Source organism: Pezoporus occidentalis, unplaced genomic scaffold (assembly GCF_034315485.1).
Source record: "Pezoporus occidentalis ecotype Australia unplaced genomic scaffold, CSIRO_AGI_Poc_V1 ctg250, whole genome shotgun sequence".
Classification (NCBI taxonomy): Eukaryota; Metazoa; Chordata; class Aves; order Psittaciformes; family Psittacidae; genus Pezoporus; species Pezoporus occidentalis.
Genome location: NW_026914395.1, coordinates 582,361 through 608,239, shown reverse-complemented (window position 1 = coordinate 608,239; position 25,879 = coordinate 582,361). Strand labels below are relative to the sequence as shown.

Sequence of the window (25,879 nt, the reverse complement as noted above, 5' to 3'; positions counted from 1 at the left end):
CCAAGGTGCAGACCAGCCTGGGAAGTGAAGGAGTTATTTATCAGGTGCATTAAAATCAGAGCTCTCCCCTCTTTGAGGACACCTTAGGAAGCCTGGTTTTAAGAGCCTGGTTCTCACAACATCCTGATGGGGCTCTGGCATTGCCAGAGAAGCTCCTCTGGCCAGAGACCACGACACAGGGATGCAGCTCCTTCCTGGAGAGCCTTCAGGGAAAGGTGCAGGGGTTCACCCCTGTACTAAAGAGCTGAAGAACCCACAGGTCAAAGAGGAGGTTCTGGGGCTGGAGATGCTGCCTTTGACAGGACACAGGACTGGGGCGCAGCAACCACAGCACCTTTGTGACTTGCACGTACAGGAGATGACACCTGTAGGCATTCAGGGACAAACCAGACGTGTCTGAGCCCATAAATAAACTCAATGTCCAGTAACGCACTCAGTCTCAGATGTGAGGTGCACCCCACTTGTGCTTCGAGGCTCGTTCCCACAGCATCCTCAGGTGCAAGCTCAATGAGATCTCCTTGCCCGGCCGCTTGTGCCTGCTCTCTGCTGCCTCCAGCCTGAGGTTAAAGCTGGAAACCCAGCCCTGGGACACTGCCAGGGTGGGAGCCACCACCGTGCCTCAGCCCGGTGAAGCTTCAGATGAAGGCGCTACCACCATTGGCTGCAGCAGCTCCCAGTGAAGCTCTGGCACATCCATAACCACTTGGTGACCTACCTGGTGATCTAGGAAAGGAATTTCCCTTCCATCTCCTGTATGAAGACAGGCTGAGGAAGTTGGGGCTGTTCAGCCTGGAGAAGAGAAGGCTGCGGGGAGACCTCAGAGCAGCTTCCAGTGTCTGAAGGGGGCCTATAGGGATGCTGGGGAGGGACTCTTCATTAGGGACTGCAGTGACAGGATAAGGGGTAACGGGTTCAAACTGAAACAGGGGAAGTTTAGATTGGATCTAAGGAGGAAATTCTTTCCTGTGAGGGTGCTGAGGCACTGGAATGGGTTGCCCAGGGAGGTTGTGAATGCTCCATCCCTGGCAGTGTTCAAGGCCAGGTTGGACAGAGCCTTGGGTGCCATGGTTTAGTGTGAGGTGTCCCTGCCCATGGCAGGGGGGTTGGAACTGGACGGTCTTAAGGTCCTTTCCAACCCTGACTATTCTATGATTCTATGATTCATCTGCAGCACTCCAAACCCCTCTGTCACCCTGCTGTCAGCCCCAGCTACAGCCTAAAACCACGCAAAGCTTTAAGCTTGGGTTTGTTGAAGCTGGTGGGAAATTGCCTACGTGGCAAGTGTTTAATTAATTGTTGTGTCATATTTCCAGCATCCCCTTGTGATTCACTGGCACGTTGCTGTGCCATTTGCTCTACTCAAGCCAGCTCCACTTCAGTCTGCTGCTCCTACCATGCACTGAAAACACCCTCAGTCACGGCCGCGCTCGCCCCGACTCCAGCCAACCCCAGCTGGAACGTGAGCGCTGCTGTTGCCAAAAGAACAACCTCCAGAAAGGAAAATACCAAATAACCCCAACCCCAAAAGTCAACCTCCTCCTGCCTGCCCCATTCACGGGTGTCACAATGCAGGTCTGAGCTTTAACTGTTCCCACAATGATGGATGCTGACACCTCTGGCTGAATAACCCAGCGGGCGGCAGTCAATCACGGCAGCTCGGGGCTGTGTGGCCGTGGCAGAGGGATAGGGAAGGCAGTAGGAAAGAAACAGATGTGGTGTTTTAACAAGGTTTTAGGGCTCATCACCTAAACCGCTGCTTGTGCATCGATGAGTGAGTGTTCGTGACAGCCACCCCCACGATGTGGTTGGCGTCGAGCTCCCAGAATAGAAGTTATTAATCCCGTTGGAAGGTCACGATGGGCAATTTCACCTCCCAGTGGCAGTGTGCTGAGCACTTGCTATTAAACGGCACTGGTTGTTTTAAAGAACAAAATCATCCCCTCGTTGTGCATTTGGGGGGGGGGCTTGGGTTGACTTCCTGTGCCTCTGCTTTCAGGCACGGTGCTCACCAGCCTGCTTTGGTGGTGGCATGTCCCCTGGATGAAGCTCAGCCCTGAAATGCTGAGGAACAGGATGGCTTACGACCAGGATGAGTCAGGATGATCATGAGAGGAGGAAAACCACTCTTCCTTCCATCTGATTCACTTTGTCAGTCCAGTCCAGCAGCATGCGCCTGCAGACCAGGCAGAAGAGAGTCCGCAAGTGGCCATCCCAGAATCAGAAGCAGAAGGAAGAAGAGTTGTGCGCTGCAGCCTCTATAGCCAAAGGCCTCGTGGTGGTCAGGGTGCTGTGCCTCCACTGGTGGGTGTTACTTGAACGTGGCATTAAAAGCCCTGCCAATGACGAGCCTGCGCACTTCACTGGTGCCTGCCCCTATCTCATAGAGCTTGGCATCCCGCAGGAAGCGCCCCATGGGATAGTCATTGATGTAACCGTTCCCACCTGCAGGCAAAAAGAAGCCAGAAGTCATTTCTCCTCCCTGCTCTGAGGTGGGACAGGACACAGAACTGCTCCTGGCTCTCTCCAGCAATCACTCACAGAAGCAATCACTGCCAGTGACTTACCCAGGCACTGAATCCCATCCAGAGCCACCTGCGTAGCGCACTCTGCCGAGTACAGGATCACCCCAGCACAGTCCTAAAGGAGAACCACAGTGATGACGGGCAGGAAAGGTGTCACCTCATGGACATACAGAATGGTTTGGGTTTGAACCTTAAAGCCTCCAGCTCCAACCCCTGCAGGGACCCCTTCCACTGGAGCAGCTTGCTCCAAGCCTGTGTCCAACCTGGCCTTGAGCACTGCAGGGATGGGGCAGCCACAGCTTCTCTGGGCACCCTGTGCCAGCGCCTCAGCACCCTGCCTGTGTCCCATCTAAATGTTGCTCTGACCTTGCCATTACTCTACGGACATCTGCTAAGAAGCCTGCGGTCAGCCCCTGGATCACAAAGGTTCAGGATTCATTCCCCAGCAAGCAAGAAGCTGCAGGGGTCATTCTGTCACTCCAGAACACTCGTGGTGGGTCTGGAAAGGCCACATGAAGAGAGAAAACATAAACCAAATAAATAGAGTGCATGGTGTGGGCTCTCACATCAGACCCACAGGAGGCCAATGTGAACTGATTTGGGATGCAGGGCTCTGTGCTCTGTTAAACGCTCGCTCCTCTCCTTTGAGAGATGCGGTGGCAGTGCTGGTTGGGGAGATGACTCCACCTCGGCATGACTGCTACAGCCTCTTATAACAGCCATGACATTGTGCCTGGGCTTCCACTAAACACCTCCTGAAGCTGCTAAATCTGCAGAACAAGGTTTTCGTTCCATTTGGGGTGGAAAAAAGCAGCCCTTTTTGCTGCGAGCGAGTGAGCTGAACCCCAGCACAGAGCCGGCACCCTGCCCATGACGTGGGACCAAAGGGAAAGGGGCTCCCGCAGGCAGAGGTGAGCTCACCTTGGCGTTGAAGTGGCCCTGGTCACAGGCCTTGGCCACGTTGTAGACGTACTGCCGACAGGCCATCAGGCGCGTGTACATATCGGCCATCTTGCCCTGCATGAGCTGCATTGAGGGAGACAAGAGGGATGCCAACAGGAGCGAGGGGAAGATTGATTCCTGCACCAGCTGGGGCTCACCCCTTCCTCTCCAGAGAAACCAGAGAGCTCAGAAGACCCGCGTTCAGCAGGCACACGATGGAGCTGGAGGCCGTGCCAATCCACAAGCTCCCAACGTCAGCCCCAGTCCCTCACCCACCCCGGAGATCCTTTCACCTTCTCACCACGTCGCGCATCCCCAGCACAAACTCCGTACAAAGCCTCCCGTGACAGAGCTCTTTGTCTCCTCAGTTTAAAAGAGAAGAGCAAGGCAACAAAACCCATCCAATTCCCTTTCTGCCTCACCTGGAAGTGGCCAATCTTCTGCCCAAAGGCTTCCCTTACATGCAGGTATGGAATTGCGTGGTCAAGGACAGCTTGCATGAGCCTAAAAGCACAGGATAAGGAAAACAACACAACTATTACTTAATAATAATTAAACCTTGGAAGCACAAGCTAAGGCAAAAAGCTTCTCAGCCCTAAACTGAGACGCTGCTGCCTTCCTAGAGCCCCACAAAGAGTGAAACACAAAGGTCCTATTTTATTCCCTAGTGCTCGACATGCTGCTCTTTTGGGACATCTTGTGGTAAAGTCTTACCTTCTTCATTCAGGGCACTGAGCTGCAGAGCTTTCTCATGGCTGCAGCCTTGTGCTGCCTCGCATCTCCAGAGGCCACCAACTCGAGTGCTAGCCATGGGCAAGAACAAGAAGGGTACAAAATCCTCCTTCTGCTTTGTGGGAGATGGTCTTTCCACATGAGGATTAGGACAGAGCCCCAAAAGGGGGGACAAAGGGACTGTAGGGTCAAAGTAATTACTGGGGAGCTTAAGAAGTGGTAAATGAAGAGCAAAGCCTTTACCCAGGCCAGGGGTATGTGACAATCTGGAGAGTGCTTTGGATTTGAAGGCTTCAGTAACACAAAGGAGCTGGTTATTCCCAGGGTAACACACGCTGGAGGGACACACACCCCCCTCAGCAGCTGGGGACCAAGGCACATCCACCACCTCTGGAAAGGCTTCTGTCAAGCCCAGTCTATCCCAAAGCCCGTTGCGGAGGGGCTGTGGCCGGTGCTGCACTGGGAGGCAGAGGCCTGCAAACTGCCTCTCTGGCTTGGCTGCTTCCATCCCCTGCCCCTCGGTGGGTGCTCCACAGCCGTGCTTTCAGACTGCATGGGGAGAGCGACAGGGAAGGTGGAGCCCACACAGAGCAAGCTGAGGCTGCCTGGCAGTGCTGAGCCGAGCTCCCTCCGGGAGCACTCAGCAGCTACGGCATCTCCCTGCTCCAGCCTCTGCTCTCCCCTCAGAACCTGCCCCGTGTCCCAGCTCTCCACTGGGAGCTCCATCCCCAGCTGCAGACCCTGCGCTGGGTGACTGTGAAGGATCTGGCCTTGCAAGAGATGACAGAGCCTTACCCCAGCGGCCCCCCGGACAGCACGAGCCTCTCCAGGTCCAATCCACTCATCAGAACGTAGACTCCTTTGCTCAGTGCTCCCAGGACATTTTCAGCTGCAATTGGCAAAGGGAAGTGATTTACTCGTGTGCAAAACCAAGCTCTGCTGTTGTCAGAGGCCTGGGGTCACTGGGAAGAAGATTCAGGCTTCAGTCTGATTCACCTTCCTTTTTGGCTGGAAACACTGAGGATGAGCTGGATGTATACTCCCTACCACTGCAGTCTTCCCAATCCAATCAAAGCCCGAAGGGAAAAGGCAGCAAAGGGTTATGAATCACATCAGCGATCAGTGCTATTCTCTTGCCAGTTCTCTACAGAGGGAGATGCTCTCCAGAGGAGAGCTCAGCATTTGTGCCAACAAGAACAGGAGACTTAACAGCCTGGGACCCCCTTCACCATCCCATTGGGTTGTATCTAACCCAAACTGGCAGCGTTGCCAGCTGGTGACTACTGAACACTGCTCTGGAATGAATGCAAATCCTGCTCTGATGTGCTTGGGTCACCTCTCAGCATTCCCAGCACAGGAACTGAAGCTTCACAGGCAAAGCTCAGCACTTACCACATTGGAGCGGTGTGTATGAGTCTGAGAGGGGAGAACACAGTCATTTCCCCCCTTCCTGTGAAGGGGCTGAGCGGAACACTGCAGTTGTTATAAGTGGGTTTAAAAGACAAGCCTTATTCCTGTGACAACGGGACCTGAAAATGGCCACATTAGATAATGGGCTGAGAAACTGCTTCGCTTTGGGACAAGCTGAAGCACACGCTGCTGTTAACAAGTACACAAAGAGAAGCAGGAACAAAAAGCTCATCTCAGCAAGGCTGTACTCTTCCAATCAGGGAAGAACTTGAAGCCTCACAACTGTGCTTTGTAGATGGACAGATTATGCACTGATCACGCCACACAGGAGAGCTGACACATGCTTCAGGCTTTGATCACAAGAGATCTGAGAGGTGCGATATGCAAAGTGAAAATGAGACGGGACACGGACACATGCAGACTGTCTCCTGAAAGAAATAATCTGGTTTTCAGTGGCAGAAGCTCACGGACCCCATTGTCTCCTGCTTGCTGAAGAGCACGTTGATGTAGCATATGGAGAAGTGCAGCCTCTGCAGGGCCAGCATCATGATGCTGGAGGTAGAAAGAGGAAGAAGAAGAATGAAGCTCCAAAGCCCCCAGACGAGACAGAAAAACACTAATAGCAAACATTACTTTGAGGAACAGAACATAAACGCCAGCATCAGTAATCATAAAGTGACAAAGCTGCTGGTGAGTAATGACAGCTCACAGCTAAAGCACTGGAGAGCCTGAACACTTCACTGCATCCCAGGGAGAAGGGATGGATAGGTACATGAGCTGAAGGACAAGCTGCTGACTGCACGAGATGGGCAGAGCTGCTGGTTGTGCATCACAGCAAGAAAATGTGAGTAAATAGAACTGCTGGGGCTCTGAACCTTCACCAGTGCAACACGACTGACTGCACCCATGGCCAACACCATCTACGGGAAAGCCACCAGCCGCTCACTGCAGCGTGGCTGTGTCGTGGTTTAAACCCAGCCAGCAACCCAGAACCATGCAGCCGCTCGCTCACTGCCCCCCCTTCCACTCCCTGCTCCCGGAGGGATGGGGAGGAGAATGGAAAGCATGTAACCCCCACGGGTTGAGATAAGAGCAGCCCAGTAACTAAGGTATAACACAAACCACTGCTGCTACCACCACTAACAACAATGATAAGGGAAATAACAAGGGAAGAGAGTACAACCGCTCACCACCCACCGACTGATACCCAGCCTGACCGAGCAGTGATCTAACCCTTCTGGGTAACTGCCCCCAGTTTACAGAGTGGCCATGACGTGCTGTGGTATGGAATACCTCTTTGGTCAGTTTGGGTCAGGTGTCCTGTCTCTGCTTCCTCCCAGCTTCCCTTCTTCGCTGGCAGAGCACGAGACTCACAAAGTCCTTGGTCAGAGTAAACATTACTGAGCAGCAACTAAAACCATCGGTGTTATCAGCGCTGCTCCCAGGCTGAGAGTCAAAACCACAGCGCTGCACCAGCTACTAAGAAGGAGAAAAGTGACTGCTACTGCTGAACCCAGGCCAGGCTGGCAGAAAACCCATGTGGAAGTGGATGGAATTGCAGTGCCAGAGGCATCTTGATCTGAAAGAATCATCCTGCAGACACAGGAGATGGCATCAAACGGGCTCAGCTTCCAAGGCAGGAGATCAGAAGCAGCATTAAGAGCCAGAGTGCAAAGCCAACACTGCAGCGATGTGCTGCTCTGAGTTATGAGGAAATGGGAATCCCGTTACCATGAGAACCTGCTGCTCTGGATGGTGATTGCCCAGGAGATGGTGTGAAGACTGATCTCGGAGCAGAGGGACCCAGTGAAGTCAGAAATGTCAGGCTGCAGCTGAAACTCTTCCACTTCCTGCAGAGCAGCCTTTGGTGCCCGGGGAGCAGGAGAGTCACTTGCTTTGCAGATAAGCAATTAGGATTTTCCTGAGTTCTGATAAGGTGCCTCCTCCACCTGCCCTATGGAGAAGGTCATTCTACCTACAAAAATAGCCACTGGAGTAACAGAAATGGCCATTACAGTGGCTCCTGCTGTAGTAACTAACAGCACTGACCCCCATCAAGGACTCAGTTGTCGCAGGCAACCCAAAAGTCTGTTGGATAACCTCCAGTGATTTGGGGGGGAGAATGTCAAGGCAAATGAGCTCTCTCCTAGACAGGAGATGAGGAGCTCTAATGGAAACAAACAAGTTTCTTTGGAAGGCTCACCAAGGCTTTGCAGAAGCAGTGGGTGAGAGTCAGGTGGAGGAGGAGTGACCCAGCACGGGATGTGCTCATTGACTGCCCTTGTGCAGTTTCACCAGCTCTCCTGCAATGCTGCCAACCAGCAGATAGCCATCTGCAGAGCCCAAACAGGCCTGCAATTAGTGCTCCCCTTTATCTGATGAAGACAGGAAACCACCACACTCCTACTGCCCGGAGTGGAGCCCAGCTCACCTGGGATCTTGCAGTCTTCAAAGATGAGCTCACAGGTATTAGAGCCTCTCATCCCCAGCTTGTCGAGCTTCTGGGCTGTGCTGAAACCTGGCATTCCCTGCCAAGCCAAGCAGTAAAACCACATCTGAGATCTGAGCTCTGAGAGACCCCAGAGAGCTTTTTCTTTCCTGTGAGGGTGGTGAGGCACTGGAATGGGTTGCCCAGGGAGGTTGTGAATGCTCCATCCCTGGCAGTGTTCAAGGCCAGGTTGGACAGAGCCTTGGGTGCCATGGTTTAGTGTGAGGTGTCCCTGCCCATGGCAGGGGGCTGGAACTGGATGATCTTAAGGTCCTTTCCAACCCTGACTATTCTCTGATTCTCTGATTTTATGATTCTAAAGTGCCCTGACTACAGGAACATGTGTAGGGTACCTGCAAGGAGTCAAAGCAAAGTGCAAAGGAAGCAGATGAGCAGAGAAACACGTGCACGTGGGGGCACATATGAGCTGAGTGCACCCGTTTTCTAATGTGCATAAGTATTAAACAAATGAATTATGGGCACAGCAGCCAACACTGACTCTCCTGGAGTAAGGGTTATTTTGCCAGTAACTCAGCCATTCCAATCTCTAAGTCAGGTTAAGTCCATCAGATGGTTCACTGATCGCTGAGATTTTATATTTCAAGTGCCATTTACTTTATTACAGCTTCCTATCCTCCCTGTGGTGAGAGCTGTGTGTAGCATAGCCTCAAATAATTAGGAGGGAAGAAAAAAACCCAATAGACTCCTGTTTTCCAAGGGCTCCTATTGAACAGCCTGTTTCTGCTCCCTTTGGCAGGCTCTGCTTTGGATTCCAAGGGGGCAGTGCAAGGAAATGGGGGGAAAGAAATGAATAAAGCTATTTTAATGTCTTTGCTTAAAAATACCCCAAACCAAAACTAAACCCCTCCCACACTAAGTTAGATAAAGGCATAGTAGGACAATAGCTCTGACAATTTTTGGCAACAAGCAAACCCTTTTGTATTAGAATCTTGTCCATTCTCTCTACATTTCTGGCCCTAAAGACTTGCTACATGCTTGGATATGGGTCTATGCAATTCAGCTATAGAAAGACATTCAAGTGGCTTCTACAGGAGCCAGTTAGGGGGAAGGAGTTCAGTTCACAAAGCACACTGCAAGAAGCCTGTGAGCATTATCAGACCTACCCTCTCCACAATGAACGCTGTTATACCTCGGGAGGCTGGAACAGCGTTAACATCGGTTTTAGCATAAACGATGAGAACATCTGCATCTGGCCCATTGGTGATCCAAAACTTGTTCCCATTCAAAACAAAGTAGTCTCCTAGGAGCAAAGAGCAGTAACCTGTTAGCTCAGGAAAGAGCAACACCTATCTCCTCCCTCCACCTATTTCAAGGCAGGCTCCAAGGATGCTCCTTAATGCCCTCCAAGGATGCTCTTTAATGCCCCCCAAACACCATGTACAAACCCTTCCCAGGCTGAAGAAAACTCATTTCTTTAGTTCCTGGAGCCTAAAGATGGTTTAACAAATGCCTGACAAAGCAAGGCACCTACCACCAGTTCCATCATACCACCAGCTTCCACAACCACAAGTCCTTCAACCATCCGCTTCGTGTCTTCACTCCCTGCCTTTATCCCACACTAAACCTCCTGGGAGGCAGCCCAAGCCTGCAAACACCACCTGCTATACCCAGTGCTAAGCACTGTAACCCAGTGGTGCTGGGGAGGTTAATCTGAGTTTACAGGGGCCGCTACTGACACCAGCTATCTGTCCAGGCAGCACTCGACAGGCTTTACCTTTCTTATCTGCCTTCAGCTTCATGGACACAACATCAGATCCAGCATTGGGTTCACTCATTGCTAAGGCTCCAATGTGCTCCCCGCTGATTAGCTGGAAGAAAAGACAAATATAAGAACGAGAGAAAGCAGCAGTGTTTCTGTTCCCTCTTTAGCTGCTTTGGGGTGGTTTTTTACTGCACTGAACCTCCACAGTAGCTGTTCTATGTGAGAACCACACGTGAGAGCTGCTGGTCCTGACAGAGTCCAGGCAGAGAGCTCCCTGTGCTGAGGGAGCAGATCCAGAGCCCAGTGGGATGAGAAGGATGAGCGAGATGAGCAGAGCCCTGCTTACACAACACCACCTCCAGGAAGGTGGCAGAGAACCATGCAGGCAGCCATAAGCCTTCCACAAGCTCCTTGTGCTGCATCTGGTGACTGCCCTTTTACATCAACAAGAGCTGTTAAACACAAAAGGAGGGGGGTGAAGAGAGATTGCAAAGTTCTTAGCAATGTTCTCACTGCCCAGTCCTCCCACACTCACACTGCAATAGTGTCTGGACACCTTCCTTCTGCGCCTGCTCATACCAGGCTGTTGCCTTCTCTTCACTGTTCTTTCATCCTGCCCTTTCCTCCTTACTTCTTTTTTCCTCCCTGTGCACTTTAATCCATCCTCTCCTCCTTTTGATCTCTTAGCTTTTTAAAACCAGACTCAATGCTTAAGATACACATTGAACCAACTCAATCCATCACTGCACTCCTACAGAAGTCTCCATGATCTGCTCAAAACCAGTGGTCTGTCATGAACCATGACAAGAACCACAGTGATCACAAGCCCCATTGAAAGGCAGTGAATGAGGGCATTAATATACACTGGAGCAGCAATGAGGACAACTGAAGGTTACATATGAGCAGGCTGCTTTGAGGAAGCGCCACTGGACTTTGCATGTGGTTTAAATCAAGTTTCTGGTGCTGATCATTTCAGTAGCTGGGACTCAATGTCCTGGCTAAGTGTTTCCATGCATTTGGAAACTGAAATCTCTTTAACATGTCACAAACATCACTGCCCCAAATGAAGAAGTTCCATGTGCAGCTAACTAGCAAGGCAAACCAGGCATTTGGGCAGTGGGAAATGGAGAGTATAAAATAGGAAAGCAGTGACTTTCATTCAGAACTCTCAAAACGCTTTGGAATTTGGAAGAATATCACCCAGTGTCACCTCAAAGCCTCATTTGGTAACACAGCTCCAGAGAGCTGGACTATGCTGCCTACAGACATGGACCTCAGCACAGACCGGGAGATGTCAACACGGACTTCAACACAGAATGGGCTGATGCCAACCTCATGAAGTTTAACCATGCCAAGTGCAAGGTCCTACACCTGGGTCGGAGCAATCCCAGGCCCAGCTACAGGTTGGGCAGAGAAGAGATTCAGAGCAGCCCAAGGAGAAGGACTTGGGGGTGTTGGTTGATGAGAAAATGAACATGAGCCGGCTTCAGTGTGCGCTCACAGCCCAGAAACCAACCGTGTCCTGGGCTGCATCCAAAGGAGCGTGACCAGCAGGTCCAAGGAGGTGATCCTGCCCCTCTGCTCTGCTCTCGTGAGACCTCACCTGGAGCATTGTGTGCAGTTCTGGTGTCCTCAACATAAAAAGGACATGGAACTGTTGGAACAAGTCCAGAGGAGGCCACGAGGATGCTCAGGGGACTGGAGCACCTCCCGTATGAAGATAGGCTGAGGAAGTTGGGGCTGTTCAGCCTGGAGAAGAGAAGGCTGCAGGGAGACCTCAGAGCAGCTTCCAGTGTCTGAAGGGGGCCTATAGGGATGCTGGGGAGGGACTCTTCATTAGGGACTGCAGTGACAGGACAAGGGGTAACGGGTTCAAACTGAAACAGGAGAAGTTTAGATTGGATCTAAGGAGGAAATTCTTTCTTGTGAGGGTGGTGAGGCACTGGAATGGGTTGCCCAGGGAGGTTGTGAATGCTCCATCCCTGGCAGTGTTCAAAGGCCAGGCTGGACGAAGCCTTGGGTGCCATGGTTTAGTGTGAGGTGTCCCTGCCCATGGCAGGGGGTTGGAACTGGACGATCTTAAGGTCCTTTTCAACCCTGACTATTCTATGATTCTATAATGTGGATTAATAGGACAAAAATGAAGGGCAAATTTGGCAAGTAGTGTATTCCCTAAGGGTGGGTGACTGAAATCAGTTAGTGCTTAACATGGGCCATGCTGTGAAAGAGGCCCATCTCTGCATGAACCCAAACACAAATGCTTCCCAGCCTCCCCCCCTCTTCCAGCCACACACCTTGGGCAAGTACTTCTCCTTCTGGGCCTCACTGCCGTTACGCACCAGCTGGTTGATGCAGAGGTTTGAGTGGGCACCGTAACTGAGCCCAACAGCCGCTGATGCACGAGAGATCTCCTCCATCACCAGCACGTGGTCCAGGTACCCCAAAGCAGAGCCACCATATTCCACTGAAAAGAGGAGAGAAACCTCACGTTAAGCACCGTGGCGTATGTCACACGTGCACAAGATCCCAGGGTTGGGAGCAGTCCTGAATGAGATCCAAGACACAAGAGAGCTTCTGGCTTTGACTGACACTGTCCCTGAGCTGAGCACCTCTGGCTTTCCCCATCTCCTCTGATTTCAGTTTCCGTATCAGTGGTATTATTTCTTCAGCATAACCAATAATTTACTTGTACATCATAATTTTCTGCACAAAAGGTGCATTAGGATACATCTAAAACATGCTGCCAACACCTGCACAATAATGAGTCTGTCTTGCAACCTCCATATTACCATCAAGATGAAATCACCAAGTGGCAACCTGTATTAGGTGAGAGGACAAAAGGACACAGGCAAAGTCTGTAAAGGGCCGTGCATGTCTGTCATAACAAGGACCTCTCAAACTGCTCAATAAGTGGGGCACCAGGGACTTTTCTAAGCCCCTACATGTGCAGAAGACCAGCTCTTTGATGGGTGGCTGATTCAGAAGGAGAATGATCCATAAGTGTAACTGCTGCAATTCAGCACTAGCAAGGATGTGGATTTCAAGAGAGGATGAAGTGAGACAGAGCAGCAGCAGCACTGTAGCTGGGATCTAGCTAGGCATGGTGAGTGCTTAAACTGGTGGTGAAGATTAAAGGCACACAACAGAACAGGGAGAGAGGGAAGGCAGGGAAAAAGAGAGGAGGCTGAGAAATGCAGAATGGCTTTGAGGAGCTGACAGCCTACATAAATATATACGTGTATATACAGATACATACACACAAACACAGGCATATCCTCCTGTAAAAGCTTTGTTCTACAGGCAAGAAGCAAGCGGTTGCAGTGCTACGAGGAGAACTAAAACAGGAGGACAGAAACACTGCAAAGGAGTCAGGGAGTCCATCTGGGAGCACTTACTGGTCATCAGTGTGAATGCTGGAAGTGAGCAGCAATAATGGTGACAGCAAATGTGTTTGTAAGTCTAGAGTGACCAAAGAGCTGAGTGTGTAACCTGGGCTCGGGGAGGGCTACTGCCCCTAATGCAGCAAAGCAGCACAACCTTTCCTCCCATGTCACTCATTCTGACTCCTGTCTTTATCTGCAGGGCTCTTTATCCTTTGACATTACCTCTCCATCACAAATCAGAGTTTAGGCTTCTACTATCCAAGCCCTAACTGACAGGTTTAACCATTTCTTACATATGCCAAACCAGGAGTTTTCAATCCAGTCCTACAGAATGATGGGCTTAGTGCTAGTGCCTCGAGATAGGAAAGGTAACTGCCTGCCATAAGCAATACTGGCCTAGGATCATGTTGTACTGCAAGAGGTACAAGAAAATAATCCTGCCAGACAGCTTCTTGTGCAATACAAATCACAGGGTGATTTAGAACGATGCTGCCCTTTCACAACTACTTTATATGACATGCCTATATTATCGTTGCATGGTAGCTTCAGTATTTGCATTTCCTAACACAGGTCTTAATAAAACAACCGTAAAATTACAAACCAACAGAGTTGTATTAGTTTTAAGAAGAAAACAGAAAGCACTGCTGTTTAAAATGCTCCTTTAACAGATTTGAGCCACTGGTGCCCAAACACGCCATTTAACTGAGCATACGCCCGCATAAGTTTTCACATTATCTTCACATCCTAAATCCCAGCCTCCACCTCCCACAACAAAACCAATGCCAACAAAGCAAGCGCACACAACTCTACAATCAAAAAGCAGGGCAAAACTGCTGGGCATAGGAGGGTTTGCAGGGTAAATGGTGGAGGAAATCAAAAAGGACAGGACTCGGGAGGGGATAGCTTATTTATAGTGTGGGAAACTGCTGTAAGCCTCAGGCACAACATCAAAGAAGAAAGAAGGTAAGAGTGAGAAAAAACAGGAGCAGCAGTAAATTGGGCAAACAGAAATCCAGACTCTTTCAAGCAGACTCGGTGGCACTGAAAGAAACGCAGAGGCATTATTCGGAGGCATTGCTATTCAGCCTGCCGCTGCACAAGCCTTTGCACACACGCATCTAGAAGCAGAGACTTTACGATGGGGAAATAAAGGCCCCATTGCCCGCTTTTCTGCACTAAGGGCTTCTCCTCATTACACTGTGTTAGTGCATTCAGCATGACCACAGCAGCCTCCGTCAGCTCTAACATGAATCAAAACACTTTTCAGCTAACCTGGGGGAGGCTGAATAAGATTTACCCCGATTCTTTCTGACTGGTTGGATGGGGTAGGCTCACCATTAGTTATCACAGCTTTCCAGGGGGTTGTTTTAGAGCCTTTAACTTCTCCCATTAGAGATGGATGCTTGCTCTAGGATACCTTTATCTCTAGCTCTTGTTCTCCAAAACTTGAGTAAATGCTTCATAGTAGAGAGATGCAAACGCGTTTGAGTGGCTTATAGCTGGAGAAACCACTCCTGAAGAGTGCTTTTACAATGGTAAGAGGCATTTTGTACTCATCCAGGAGTCTAACAAGGAACAAGGACTCTGAGGCAGTGAAGAATAGCAGAAGTTGTGGGAGAGCGTTTAAAAAGCTGGAAGCTCCTGGATGAACTGGACATCCCATCACAGACACGTTGCTATGAACTGGAAAGGGCGAGTTCACAGCAGCCTGCTTGGTTTGGAGAAAGGTGGGAGCAGACTTACCAGGAGCCGTGATCCCCAGAACTCCCAGTGCCCCGAGCTTCTTCCAAAACTCCTACAAATACAGAACAAGCAATCAGTGCAGGCTCAGGGCACTGGCATAGGAAATTGTCCCAGGTAACTCACTGGACTCATCAGTTTACCTTATCCTGGTGATATCTCAGAGATAAATGCATTGATACCTAATTCCTCCTGCATGAGCACCTCCATCCTTGGGACTAGGAGCCCAGGCAGACTTCAGGACATCAGTTATGCTCCACAGGAGAGGAGCCTGTTGAATTCAGTGAAAATTCACAAGCCTAAACTTAACTCTGGAAGGACAGGGCCTGAGATGTAACTGGTTGTCCTGGTTAAGGAGAACTTTGATGACTCAAACCCTCCCATTAATTTAAAACCAGCGCGTCCAGGCTTTCACAGACTATCTCTTGCTAAGGATTCTTTAGGATGTTATGACTTAAATTTATGCTTGTCTTTTATCCCACACATCCTTGTCACTGTTTTAGCAGCATTGCGTAGGCCTATCAGCCTGCTGTGCTGCAAATAGCAGTTAGCAGAAGCTATCCATGGATGAAACCCTGGAGATATATATATGTATTACAGTGACTGCAATCATATATATATATATATATGAGAGTTGCTATTTGCTGGCACTTTAAAACTCTTCTAGTAAAGCAGAAACTGGTAACTAAAGCCCAGAAAGCCCTCTTAGGAGAGATGAAAAAGGGGAATGCTGCAGCCAGGGCAGGTAGAGGTGGTTCCTGCCTTGACGATGGTACTAGAGAAGTCACTAAAGGTGACCATAACAGAGAACTTGTAACCACCTTAGATTTGTGAAGCTAAAGGAGATCAATCCACAAGGGCCACTCAAGGACCTGTAGGTTCTCAGGACACACATAGGGATTGAATAGCACTACTGAGTTTTGCATGGCTGAACACGCATGCTACAAAGTTCACTGCTAGAGGACAAGCTGTCCTCCTTGACTGCCAACTCCTCTATTTGTCCATTACCCAGATTTATCAGTGGCAATGCCACTGCTCAGGTGACAGCCACACAATGGAGGTACAGAGCAACTGCCTGATGAGGGACACACACATCAGCTGTGCCTGGCACATGGCATCACGGAGTAGGAAGATATAATGCAGTAGCAAAAGGTGTCACCAGGGAGGACCACATCCTGGAGGGGCCATCTCTCTCTGCCTCTCCTCCACTATGCGATAGACACACAAGTAAATGCTTGTCAGATGGCCCCGGTGTCCAGCAATAAGATAATTATCAGTGAATAGTCCCTGGAGACTTCAAAAAGCATTATTTAATAGCTCCAGATGACATCTGGTGCACCAGGCTAAATTTATACACTTCACTTCAAAGCTGCACATCCAGCCCTGAAAACATCAACATCAGAGCCCTGGGAAATCCGAGCAGATGTTCTGAGCTTTTCAAGTCTTGTGGAGCTTATGAAAACCAATAGTTAGATGTCTCGTTTTCATCAATCAAAGCAGCCCGTGGCACAGACTCCGCTGGGTTTATCAGGAAGGCAAGTTTCAGCTCGACTCAAACGCTGCATTTCACCATTTGCACACAAGATTTTCACCATGAGTTTGAGAGGGAACTCAGCCAGTCAAGAAAGGCTCCTGGCTAGGAGAACACAAAGCACCCATTAGAGAGGGAGCCTGAGCAGAGCCAAGCAGGAATACTACGATAAGAATCCAAACAAGACCATTGTCAATCCCTTTTAAACACACCCTGCCTGGGTTCTGCCCCAGGTTGCTGAAGGTTGTTAACAAAAGAGGAAATCAAAACCTGGGTTTTCTACGACTTCCAAGGTTGAAAAGTTACTGCACATGTTGCTGTGGTGTGGCTGGGATGCTGTGTCTGGATCACTGCACAGATCAAAGCACAGACACGCTTTCACTACCAGCTATATGAGATGCACACATGAAATACTTGCCCGCATGTCTTTGAATTCGTTTTCCTGGTCAATCTGTTGGGCCTTGGGAGCCAAATGCTCTTGACAGAACTTTGTCATGGTCTGTCTAAGCTGGGAAAAGAGATGAGGAGAAACACGTACGTTACATCTCGTCAATATATTGTCATCTTCTTCCCTAGGATACTGCCAACATTCCCTGCCAGGCAACTCCAGGATCCCAAACCCAGAAGCACAAGCCCATAAGGAAATCAATGCTGCAGGTTTCTAGACCATTTGAAAGCCCCTTTAGTGTTTTAAGGAGAAGATACTGATGTACTTAAGTTCCCGTACAAGTTCCTCCCAGCATTTAACCTTAACAATCTTACCCCAGCATGAGCAAATGTTACAAAACTCATGCCCACACGAGAGTTTTAGGGAATGTTTTTGGGCAGGAGACTTTGAAAGCTGATGAGCAGAGTTTATAATGCATTAACTCCACTCAGTAGCTGCTTATAGTTTCATTTAATTTTAAGCAGATGCCTCTAATAAGCATTCCAAGCGTTAAAATCTTTTTCTAAGTTCTAAAGTCTAAACACTTACATATGTGTATTCTGCAGACATCCTAAGAAATTACATACAATAGCTGAAGTGGGTTTCATATGAAGATTTAAAAACTGCCTAGAGCTTTATAGGTAAAGCTTAATAATCCCCTTTCCCTTTTGGTTCTTTATTCCCACAGATTAATGCTGGTGAAGGAACAGTTTTAGAGACTGAAACCCTCTGCTGCTTAACCAGAACATGTCGAAGGGGCAGAAGCAACAACCCAAAACATGCCCAAGCTTCTCTGCCCTTCCCAACCCCACAACCAAAGCATCCCCTTTTTTGCAATGAACAAGATATCTTCATTTCTGTGGCTACCCTGGCCTTGGGTTCTGGTACCACAGAATGAGTTTTGCCCTCACTGATAGACTTAAAAGCTTTAAACAAAACCAAACCACATTACATCTGTTTCCACTGCAACAAAGCTGAAGGCAGTAAACTTGGGAATAAAGCTTAAAAGCCATAATTAAAACATCTTTATCAATTAAAGACTGATGGCCAGACTCAGACGGGCATCCCTGATACTCTAAGCCAGGTTAAAGCAGCCAATTCAGATTTTAACCATTAATTCTCAGTTTGACATTACTGAATATCTATTTCTGATCCTTTTTTAGTTTTTCCACCAGGTAGGTACGAGCTACAAGAATATTTTCCTCCTTTTACATGTGCTGAATATAGAAGCACAAAGAAACATCAAGTTAATTTGAGGCTATAAACCATGATGACAAACCTGGCAAAGAGTAAATCTGTAGTAAGAAAGAAATAAGAATGGTTACGTTTATTTTGTACATCCCTATGCTTGCACTGCCATAATTATCTGGAAAATAAGGCTACAGCTCCAGGGCTAAAAAGCACCAGGGAAAACAGTTTCATTGCAGAAGCCTGTCTGGATCAGCCCTTTGGAAGGCACTGCCTTTCACTCCATGCCCTGGACAGCAGGGAGCAAGTGGTGTAATAGCTAGCGCCAGGGGGCTATTGAACACAGAGGAGAACAGTAAAGCTGTGAACTATCACTCTAAACCTCGAGGTCTCCTATTGGGCAAGAGAACAAACTAGAAAAGCTGCAACACTTCTTCTGTGAGGATCTGACGAGGCCAAATTTGCTTCTCTGATGACTGTATTTCTGATTGCTTGTATTACCAAATATACTCAAAGCTGATCATATATCTACAAGGAACTGGTCTAGGGGAAGGTGTCCTTGCCCACGGCAGGGGACGGGAACTAAATGATCTTCAAGGTCCCTTCCACCCCAAACCATTCGGACCCTACTTCTGACCAAACCGGCCCATCGTGAACGCCGTGGACTCCTCCGGTGCTTCGTTATGCGGTATTTCACCGTGAAGAGGCGCGTTCCCCGACGAGGAAAAGCCGGAGATACCCGGCTCTGCCTTCCATCGGGTCCCGGCTCCCCACTGACACGTGTCCGGGGCGCGCCGTGACCACCGCAGCGCCCCCTCTGCGCGCCCGCGGATAGGCCGGCTGCCCACAGCCGCAGCCAATCACCGCCCGCCGGCCCCGTCACACCCCCGGGGGTGGCGCGCTCGGCCCCGTTGCCCGCGGCGGCGGCGCCGGCCCTTACCTGGCGCTGCTCGGCGCTCAGCCCGTTCACCGTGTCGTCCACCGCCAGCCCCGCGCAGCCCCGCCGCAGCAGCCGCAGCCTCTGCCGGAGCCCCGCACCGGCCACCGCCCGCCCGAGCACCGCCGCCGCCATGGCTACCCCCCGGCCGACCCCGGCGCGCAAGCGCGGCTCAGCCCCGGAGGAGGGGAGCGACCGCCCCTGCGCTCCGGTAGCACCCCGCGGGCAGCGCTGCCTCGGGGAAGGAAAGGCGCCTGACAGCAGCGTGCCGGTATTTAATGGATTAAAAACACACATAGACACAACACTTCGAGAGCCCGGGACGGAGGAGCCGTTCACCAGTGAGGGGAGCGTTGAGAGCACCGTGAGGGGCACGGGAGCAGCGATGGTGCATCAGTTCTCACCACCAATGTCAGAGTGAGGTCTGACGAGGAGAGCCCACTGAACTGGGAGTGAACCAGCAAAACCGGACAGTACAGTCCATCCTCACTCCTCACATAGCCAGGAGCAGCTCCAGCTGGTCAAGGACCACTGAACACTCCTTCATGGATGCTTGGAAGGATGAATGCTGCTCCAGGGAGCACTGCCTCTCTTCTTCCGCTGCTTCCCACCTCACTGTTGCTGTCTGTAGAGAAGTCAGTGTACATTGTGTTTTATGAACAAAGCACTGAACAGCAAAGCCACGTTGTAAAACAGGTCCAGCTAAAGCATTTTAACTCCTCAGCGGGGTCTTAGCCCCAGCTAAACTGGGATTAGTCCACCTTGATTGGCATGTCTTTCACCTCAGTTCCTTGAGGAAAGTGGCAATTTATCTCTAATTGAAGTTTTGTCAGTCTTGTATACAGTCTTGTATAATAGTGATTTCACTGGTTAGCTCTTCAAAGTCTTACTAGGATTGTAGAACTGCAATTTAATGTCTATTTTGGTCTGTATATAGACGATACTACTGAAGCTGTGTGTGCTCACACCTCTGATTTCCCAGGGAGCCTGAGGTCTTCGGTATGCAACAGGTTCCAAGTTAGCCCAAATCGCCTGAATTCCCATGTAACAATTAGACTGGAAGGGATCAGTGCTCTGCTGAGTGCTTACAAGCACCTGAAACAGCCTCAAGAAACTCTCTCTTGAGAGGAGCTGGTCTAAGCAGAGCGAGCCCCTTTCCAGTGCTGACATCCATCACTTCAGAGCAGACAGGGTCTAACTTGAAAGCTCTCATGCTTTAGTATCACGTTCACCTTCTAACTTGTTCCAAGTTCAGTCATAGATTATTCAACCTGAAGTGACTTTGATGAGAATTAACATTGCCCCACCACCATAAACTCAGCTTTAAACCCTCTATTTGGAAGGGCAGTAATACATACAGCTTCTCAATATGTATTTACACCAGAAGCTGAATACTGCAGGCTTTCAGCCTTGGTTATTTGGAGACTAGAATGGGATCAGGAGCAAAACACCTCTCAGGATTTCACTCAGCACCAGGCGCTTGTTACCTGATCAAGTCAAAGTCACCATCTTACCTGAAGTTTCTCATTTTCTTTTGCAGCCATTTGATTAAATAGCCTCAAATCTTCTATGAGCTTCTCTGTTAACAGCTGAAGAGCCAAAAGGAAAATAGTTTAATACAATGCAAATAAACAGAGCTCTCAGCAGCTGTTCCTACAAAGGCAGCAGCACATGGACCCCTCAAAGCCCATTTAACTCCTAGTGCTACTTCAGAAGTTTCTTACCGCTGTCTGCCTCTGGCATTCCTGAGTCTTTTCTTCCTCCTCCAAAATGGTGCTGCCTGTAACTAAGGTATGAGATGCATTAGTGAACCTCTAAGACCCAGGTAACTTTGCCTGCAAGAACTAACATGATTGCAAAGTGAGTTTTCTACAGCAAGAAAGATTAAATTATTTTCCATGTTTATCCAGGACATGGTCTACTCCAGGAAGCAGCTTTTTCTCTAAACCTAGGGGGGGGAAACAAAAAATCCCCTGTAGTTACAACAGTATTCCCTTAATGAGGAAGCAGAGTCCAAATGTCTCATGAAGAGTCATGATAGGGTGAAAACCAAATGTGTTTCAAAGCACGAGTACCAGAATGGCATGTGAGGCACATGGTCCTTACCAGGATCAATGTTTCTGCTTTCCAAAATCACCATGCAAGTCTCCTGAAGTTTCTTGAACTTCTCAACTTCTTGTACCAGGCCTTCTTTCTCATCCTTTAGGCCCTTTATGATGCGCTGCCATTAACACAGGCTGTAAGTGAATCATGTTTCCAAGGAGATTGTCTCCTCATTAGTCAGTAACACCGAGTGTGACACCAGCGGCAATACCACTAACACCATGACTTAGATCTTGCCCTTTGTCCCAAGCACCACAGCATATTAGTCTCTTGCAGATCCTTACTCCTGCTTCTTGACAGGATTAATACATTTGTCATGTACACATGTCATCATAATTAATGGAAAAATTGGATCCTAGAGACAAATTCCTTTTAGGCAATGCTGGCATAGCTGTTCTCATGCTCCCTCTCATATCTGTAAATAATTCAGGCATTTGGTGAACTGAAGAGCACATAAACATTGGGAAGAAAAGGGCCTCTTAGACTCGTTAAGCCCTAGCATTAGTCCTTACACAATTCAGGTATTACCAGGCAATCAGATTAAGCTGATCAACCTCACAAGTGTAATGCAATTCTCCAGGAGAATCAATAAGCACATGGATTAGGCTGATCCAGCTGATGGCGTCAGAAGCTTTTGGAACATTTTGTAGGTCTCAAAGGCTCTTAAAGAAATCAAGCTGTGAGATGAGAGGAATGATCATCTCCTGGATTAGTAATGGGTTGAGAGCTAGGAAATAAAGTGAGCTTTTACAGCTGAAGGTTACCAGCTGGGCTTCTTACACATGGCAGAAGTTGTGCTAAGTGTCCTAGAGTAATCTGCAAGAGGTAGAGAATGAGGCATCGATTCTCAATCTCAACTCTATTCAAGAAAGTCCACTGAAGAGTCCCAGCTCGCTCAGCCTTTCCTCCAGTCCCTTGATCATCAAAGTGGCCCTTTCCTGGACTCCCTCCACAGCACCAGGAGCCCAGAAGCAGACACAACAGTCCAGGTTTGGCCTCACTAGTGCTGAGCAGACATGACAAAACTTGCAGGAGAAATGCAATGAAAGGTCAGGCACCAACAGACATGATAGCAAGTGAGGAAACATAAGCTGATATAAACTGAGCTCTGTGTTACATACTCAGAAGAGAGTAAGAACACTGTCTGTAAAACTTAGTGCCCAGCAGTGACCAAAATCCAGGTAGAATGTTCTTCTGTACCAAAACAGGACCATACCCATCCCTGAACACACATCTTCAGTACCATATGCGCTCTCACACTACACTGTGTGAGGGGTTAACAAAGCTGGGAGACATGGGGCAAAAGGAACAAGGAAATTGAATAGTTTATCTACCATATGTTAGGAGCTACATAAGAAAGAGAACTAACAGACCTCAAACTGTCAGTGGCAAGTGATTATTTACAGTTTCTCTTGGTGTAACTAAGAAGCATCTGGCAATATCAAGGCCATTTTAATAAAACTTGAATCAAGTGTATAGTTGTGAACTTGAAATACTCTCCCACAATGAGTTTAAAATGGAATTACAGCTCTGATGACTATTTAACACTGATGTGGATGCCCTCTCCATCCAAACACATCTGCAGCAATTCTGATCTAGAAGTTCTAGCAGATACCACGCGTGTCAGAGGAGAAAACCCAGCCGAACTCTGCTGACTTCTGATGAAGACAGGAAAAGGAGCAAGACAACCCTTTGATCTGACCCTGCAGGGATCAGAATATAAGACTTCCTCAATGATTTATTTTCCCCTTTCCTTACCTGTGCTTCTGTTAATTTGGAGTGTAGCTGTTGCTTGGCTGTTTCCAATACCTGATTCTTGGTCTTCAACTCTGCTTCTAGTTTGTATCTGTTGAGAGGTCTGTAGGGTCAAACATCAAAGACTGAGAGGCAAAATTATCAGTAGTACACACCTCCTCTTGTGCTTCCACAAAAATGCCCTTTTCTGAAGCATTTGCTCTTGTTTCTGACCAAAAGGGAGCATTACTACATAAGGAGACTAACAGGAAACATACCCTCTTGCAGCTGGCTTCTTTAAAAGCGGCTCCCCTTTCTTGGCAGATTTAGGCAACCTTAAAAGATGGGTAAAATACAGTTACCAGAAGGCCACTGCATCCTTGCATGTTACCGAGTCTGTTAGTTTGACAAACTCTGCAGAATGCTCAGCCAGCTTTAGGAGATTTGCCAAGTACTAAATCCATCAATATTTTACTTCTATTTACCCTTGGCTTGTCGCTTTGAAGACACCATCTGCTGGGATGTTGGAGCTGAAGTTAAAATCAGGACCTTTGTTGAACTCCAGGTCTGTTCTTTTGCTGACACATTGTTTCTTTGACAAAAAAGCCATTTGCATTTCTGCAAGAAAAAGATAACAGTGAGAACACCACGGCCTACAAACGATGGCTGAAAACAGGGCACCAGAACACACAGAGTTACTGGAGATCTTAAACCTTCAATTTGAGGTGGATCACAATTATGTCTGCCTAGAATGGACATTTTAAGGTAGTGACAACTAAGGGCGGTCTTCAAAGGTTACATGGGATTAAGGGTCCAGAACAAGCCACAGATAAGTGAGACAGTAGTGTTAAAACCCAGTTACCAGGCTAGCAATAGTGAGGGAAAGTTTGAAAGTGATAATCCAGAGTCCAGAGGAGGCTATGGAGATGCTGCTAGGGCTGGAGCAGCTCTGCTCTGGAGCCAGGCTGAAAGAGCTGGGCTGGGTCAGCCTGGAGAAGAGAAGGCTCCTGAAGGGGAGACCTGAGAGCAGCTCCAGTGCCTAAAGGGCTCTGTCATGTTTTAAGCTGAGCCGGTAAGTCAGAACCATGCAGGGATGGGGTGAAGAATCGAAAGAATGTAAATCCCAGGGACTGAGATAAGAACAGCCCAGTAACTAAGGTATAACACAGACCACTACTGCAACCACCAATAATAACGATAAGGGAAATAACAAGGGAAGAGACTATAAAACTAAAAGGGGGGAAAGGAAAAGAAAACAATGAACACAAGCGGTGCACAACACAATTGCTCACCACCTGCAAACTGATACCCAGCCTGACCCACGCAGCGATCTGGCCTCCTGGGTAACTCCCCCCATTTCTATACTGGGCATGATGTGCTGTGGTATGGAATACTCCTTTGGCTAGTTTGGGTCAGGTATCTTGTCTCTGCTTCCTCCCAGCTTCCTATGTCCCCCCTCACTGCAAAGCTTGAGATTGGAAAGTCCTTGATCAGAGTAAACACTACTTGCAACAACTAAAAACATCAGTGTTATCACTGTTGTTCTGAGACTAAAACAAAAAAAACAGCACTGCACCAGCTTCTATGAAGGAGAAAAATGCCTGTTACAGCTGAGCCAAGGAAGAGCTATAAGAAACCTGGAGAGGGGTTTTGGCGGGACAGGCCAAGGGAAATGGCTTGAACCTCCCCGAGGGGAGACTGAGCTGAGCTCTTAGGCAGAAGCTCTTCCCTGGGAGGGTGCTGAGGCGCTGGCACAGGGTGCCCAGAGAAGCTGTGGCTGCCCCATCCCTGGCAGTGCTCAAGGCCAGGTTGGACACAGGGGCTTGGAGCAAGCTGCTCCAGTGGAAGGGGTTGGGGCTGGAGGAGCTTTAAGCTCCCCTCCAACACAAACCACTCTGTGATTCTATGTTAATAAAGGAGGTCTCAGCATCAAGCAGACATCATGCCAAAGGGTTCTAAACAAAGCTTTTCAGTAGTGGAAGCAAAAAACCCCACAGCCCACTTGAAGCTCAGTTAAGAGAGCTTCATACTTCAATTCACTAGGAGTAGATAACACCTCTAAAATAACACTATTGAGAACAAGCTTTCTATATATGAAGTTTGTTTGGTTTAAAACCACAGCTGTTTGAGTATATAAAGCTTTGCCCATATCGCGGGGACAGGAAGCTTCTCTCCCACAGTTGAGTATATTCAAATGCCCTATCCATAAGCACATGTACAGCACCACAGAACACCCGGTTGGAAGGGCCCCAAGGATCCCGGGTCCTGACCTCTGAAGTACACAAGTTATACTACAGGAACAGAGGTGTTTCCACCGATACAGACTAGCCGCGTGATTTTAGCACTAAACCTGGGTGCCTCACGTGTCTAAGTCGCTGTAACCAGTATCAAAAGGCGCATCATTATCCCCTGTGGGGACACATCCTCCTTAGGCCCAGCTCCGGAGCTTGCCCAAGTGGCTGAGCCGTGATGCAGCAACATCGGCGCTGCTCGTTTAGCAAGCAAAGCATTAACCGAAGCCTTAAGGCAGCTGAATAAAGCCTGCAACCGGCCCTCACCGCGGCCTCCAGGCCGAGGCGGTAACGGAGCTCCCCCACCGGCACCGCTCCCCCCGCCGCGTGGGCCTGACCGGACACCAGCGGCGCGGGGCGAGCAGCGCTGGGCGCTCCGTGCCCCCGGGGCGGGTACGCACCTGCGTGCGGGGCTGCGCGGTGCAGCGCGCTGTACACGGGGATGCGGGAGGGCTCCGCGCTCATGGCGGCCGCGCTCCGCCGCCAGCCGCCGTTTGAATGCGCCCGCCGGTAACGGCCGCGGTGTGCGCATGCGCAGAGCCACCCAACTCCCCCCTCCCGCCAGCGCCGCGGCGGGCAGTGCGCGCAGGCGCAGTGCGGTGGGTGTGAGCGCGGCTTGGCGGCAGTCACCTCAGGGAGGGCGCCGCGGGCATGGCGGGTTCCGTGGGCAGGATGGAGCTGGTTCCCTTCACATCTGCCCGCAGGGGAGCCGGCTGCTGGCGGGCATG

General features: G+C 49.4%; 2 protein-coding genes across 2 annotated transcripts; both read right to left on the bottom strand.

The window, feature by feature from the left end:
- Window positions 1-1,713: 1,713 nt before the first annotated feature.
- IVD (isovaleryl-CoA dehydrogenase) lies at window positions 1,714-19,186 on the bottom strand. Its single transcript, XM_062623329.1, has 12 exons — window positions 19,027-19,186; window positions 16,890-16,979; window positions 14,944-14,995; window positions 12,112-12,281; window positions 9,830-9,923; window positions 9,219-9,355; window positions 8,038-8,134; window positions 4,992-5,085; window positions 3,887-3,968; window positions 3,444-3,548; window positions 2,565-2,637; window positions 1,714-2,442 (listed from the first exon to the last, which is right to left on the bottom strand). Exons 1-12 carry the CDS (start codon window positions 19,156-19,158, stop codon window positions 2,309-2,311), a joined length of 1,260 nt encoding a protein of 419 aa, XP_062479313.1. The 5' UTR covers window positions 19,159-19,186; the 3' UTR covers window positions 1,714-2,308.
- A 94-nt stretch (window positions 19,187-19,280) lies between these two features.
- On the bottom strand, window positions 19,281-25,659 carry KNSTRN (kinetochore localized astrin (SPAG5) binding protein). Its single transcript, XM_062623338.1, has 8 exons — window positions 25,553-25,659; window positions 23,346-23,478; window positions 23,139-23,195; window positions 22,885-22,984; window positions 21,130-21,244; window positions 20,748-20,809; window positions 20,538-20,612; window positions 19,281-19,648 (listed from the first exon to the last, which is right to left on the bottom strand). Exons 1-8 carry the CDS (start codon window positions 25,614-25,616, stop codon window positions 19,517-19,519), a joined length of 738 nt encoding a protein of 245 aa, XP_062479322.1. The 5' UTR covers window positions 25,617-25,659; the 3' UTR covers window positions 19,281-19,516.
- Window positions 25,660-25,879: the final 220 nt, after the last annotated feature.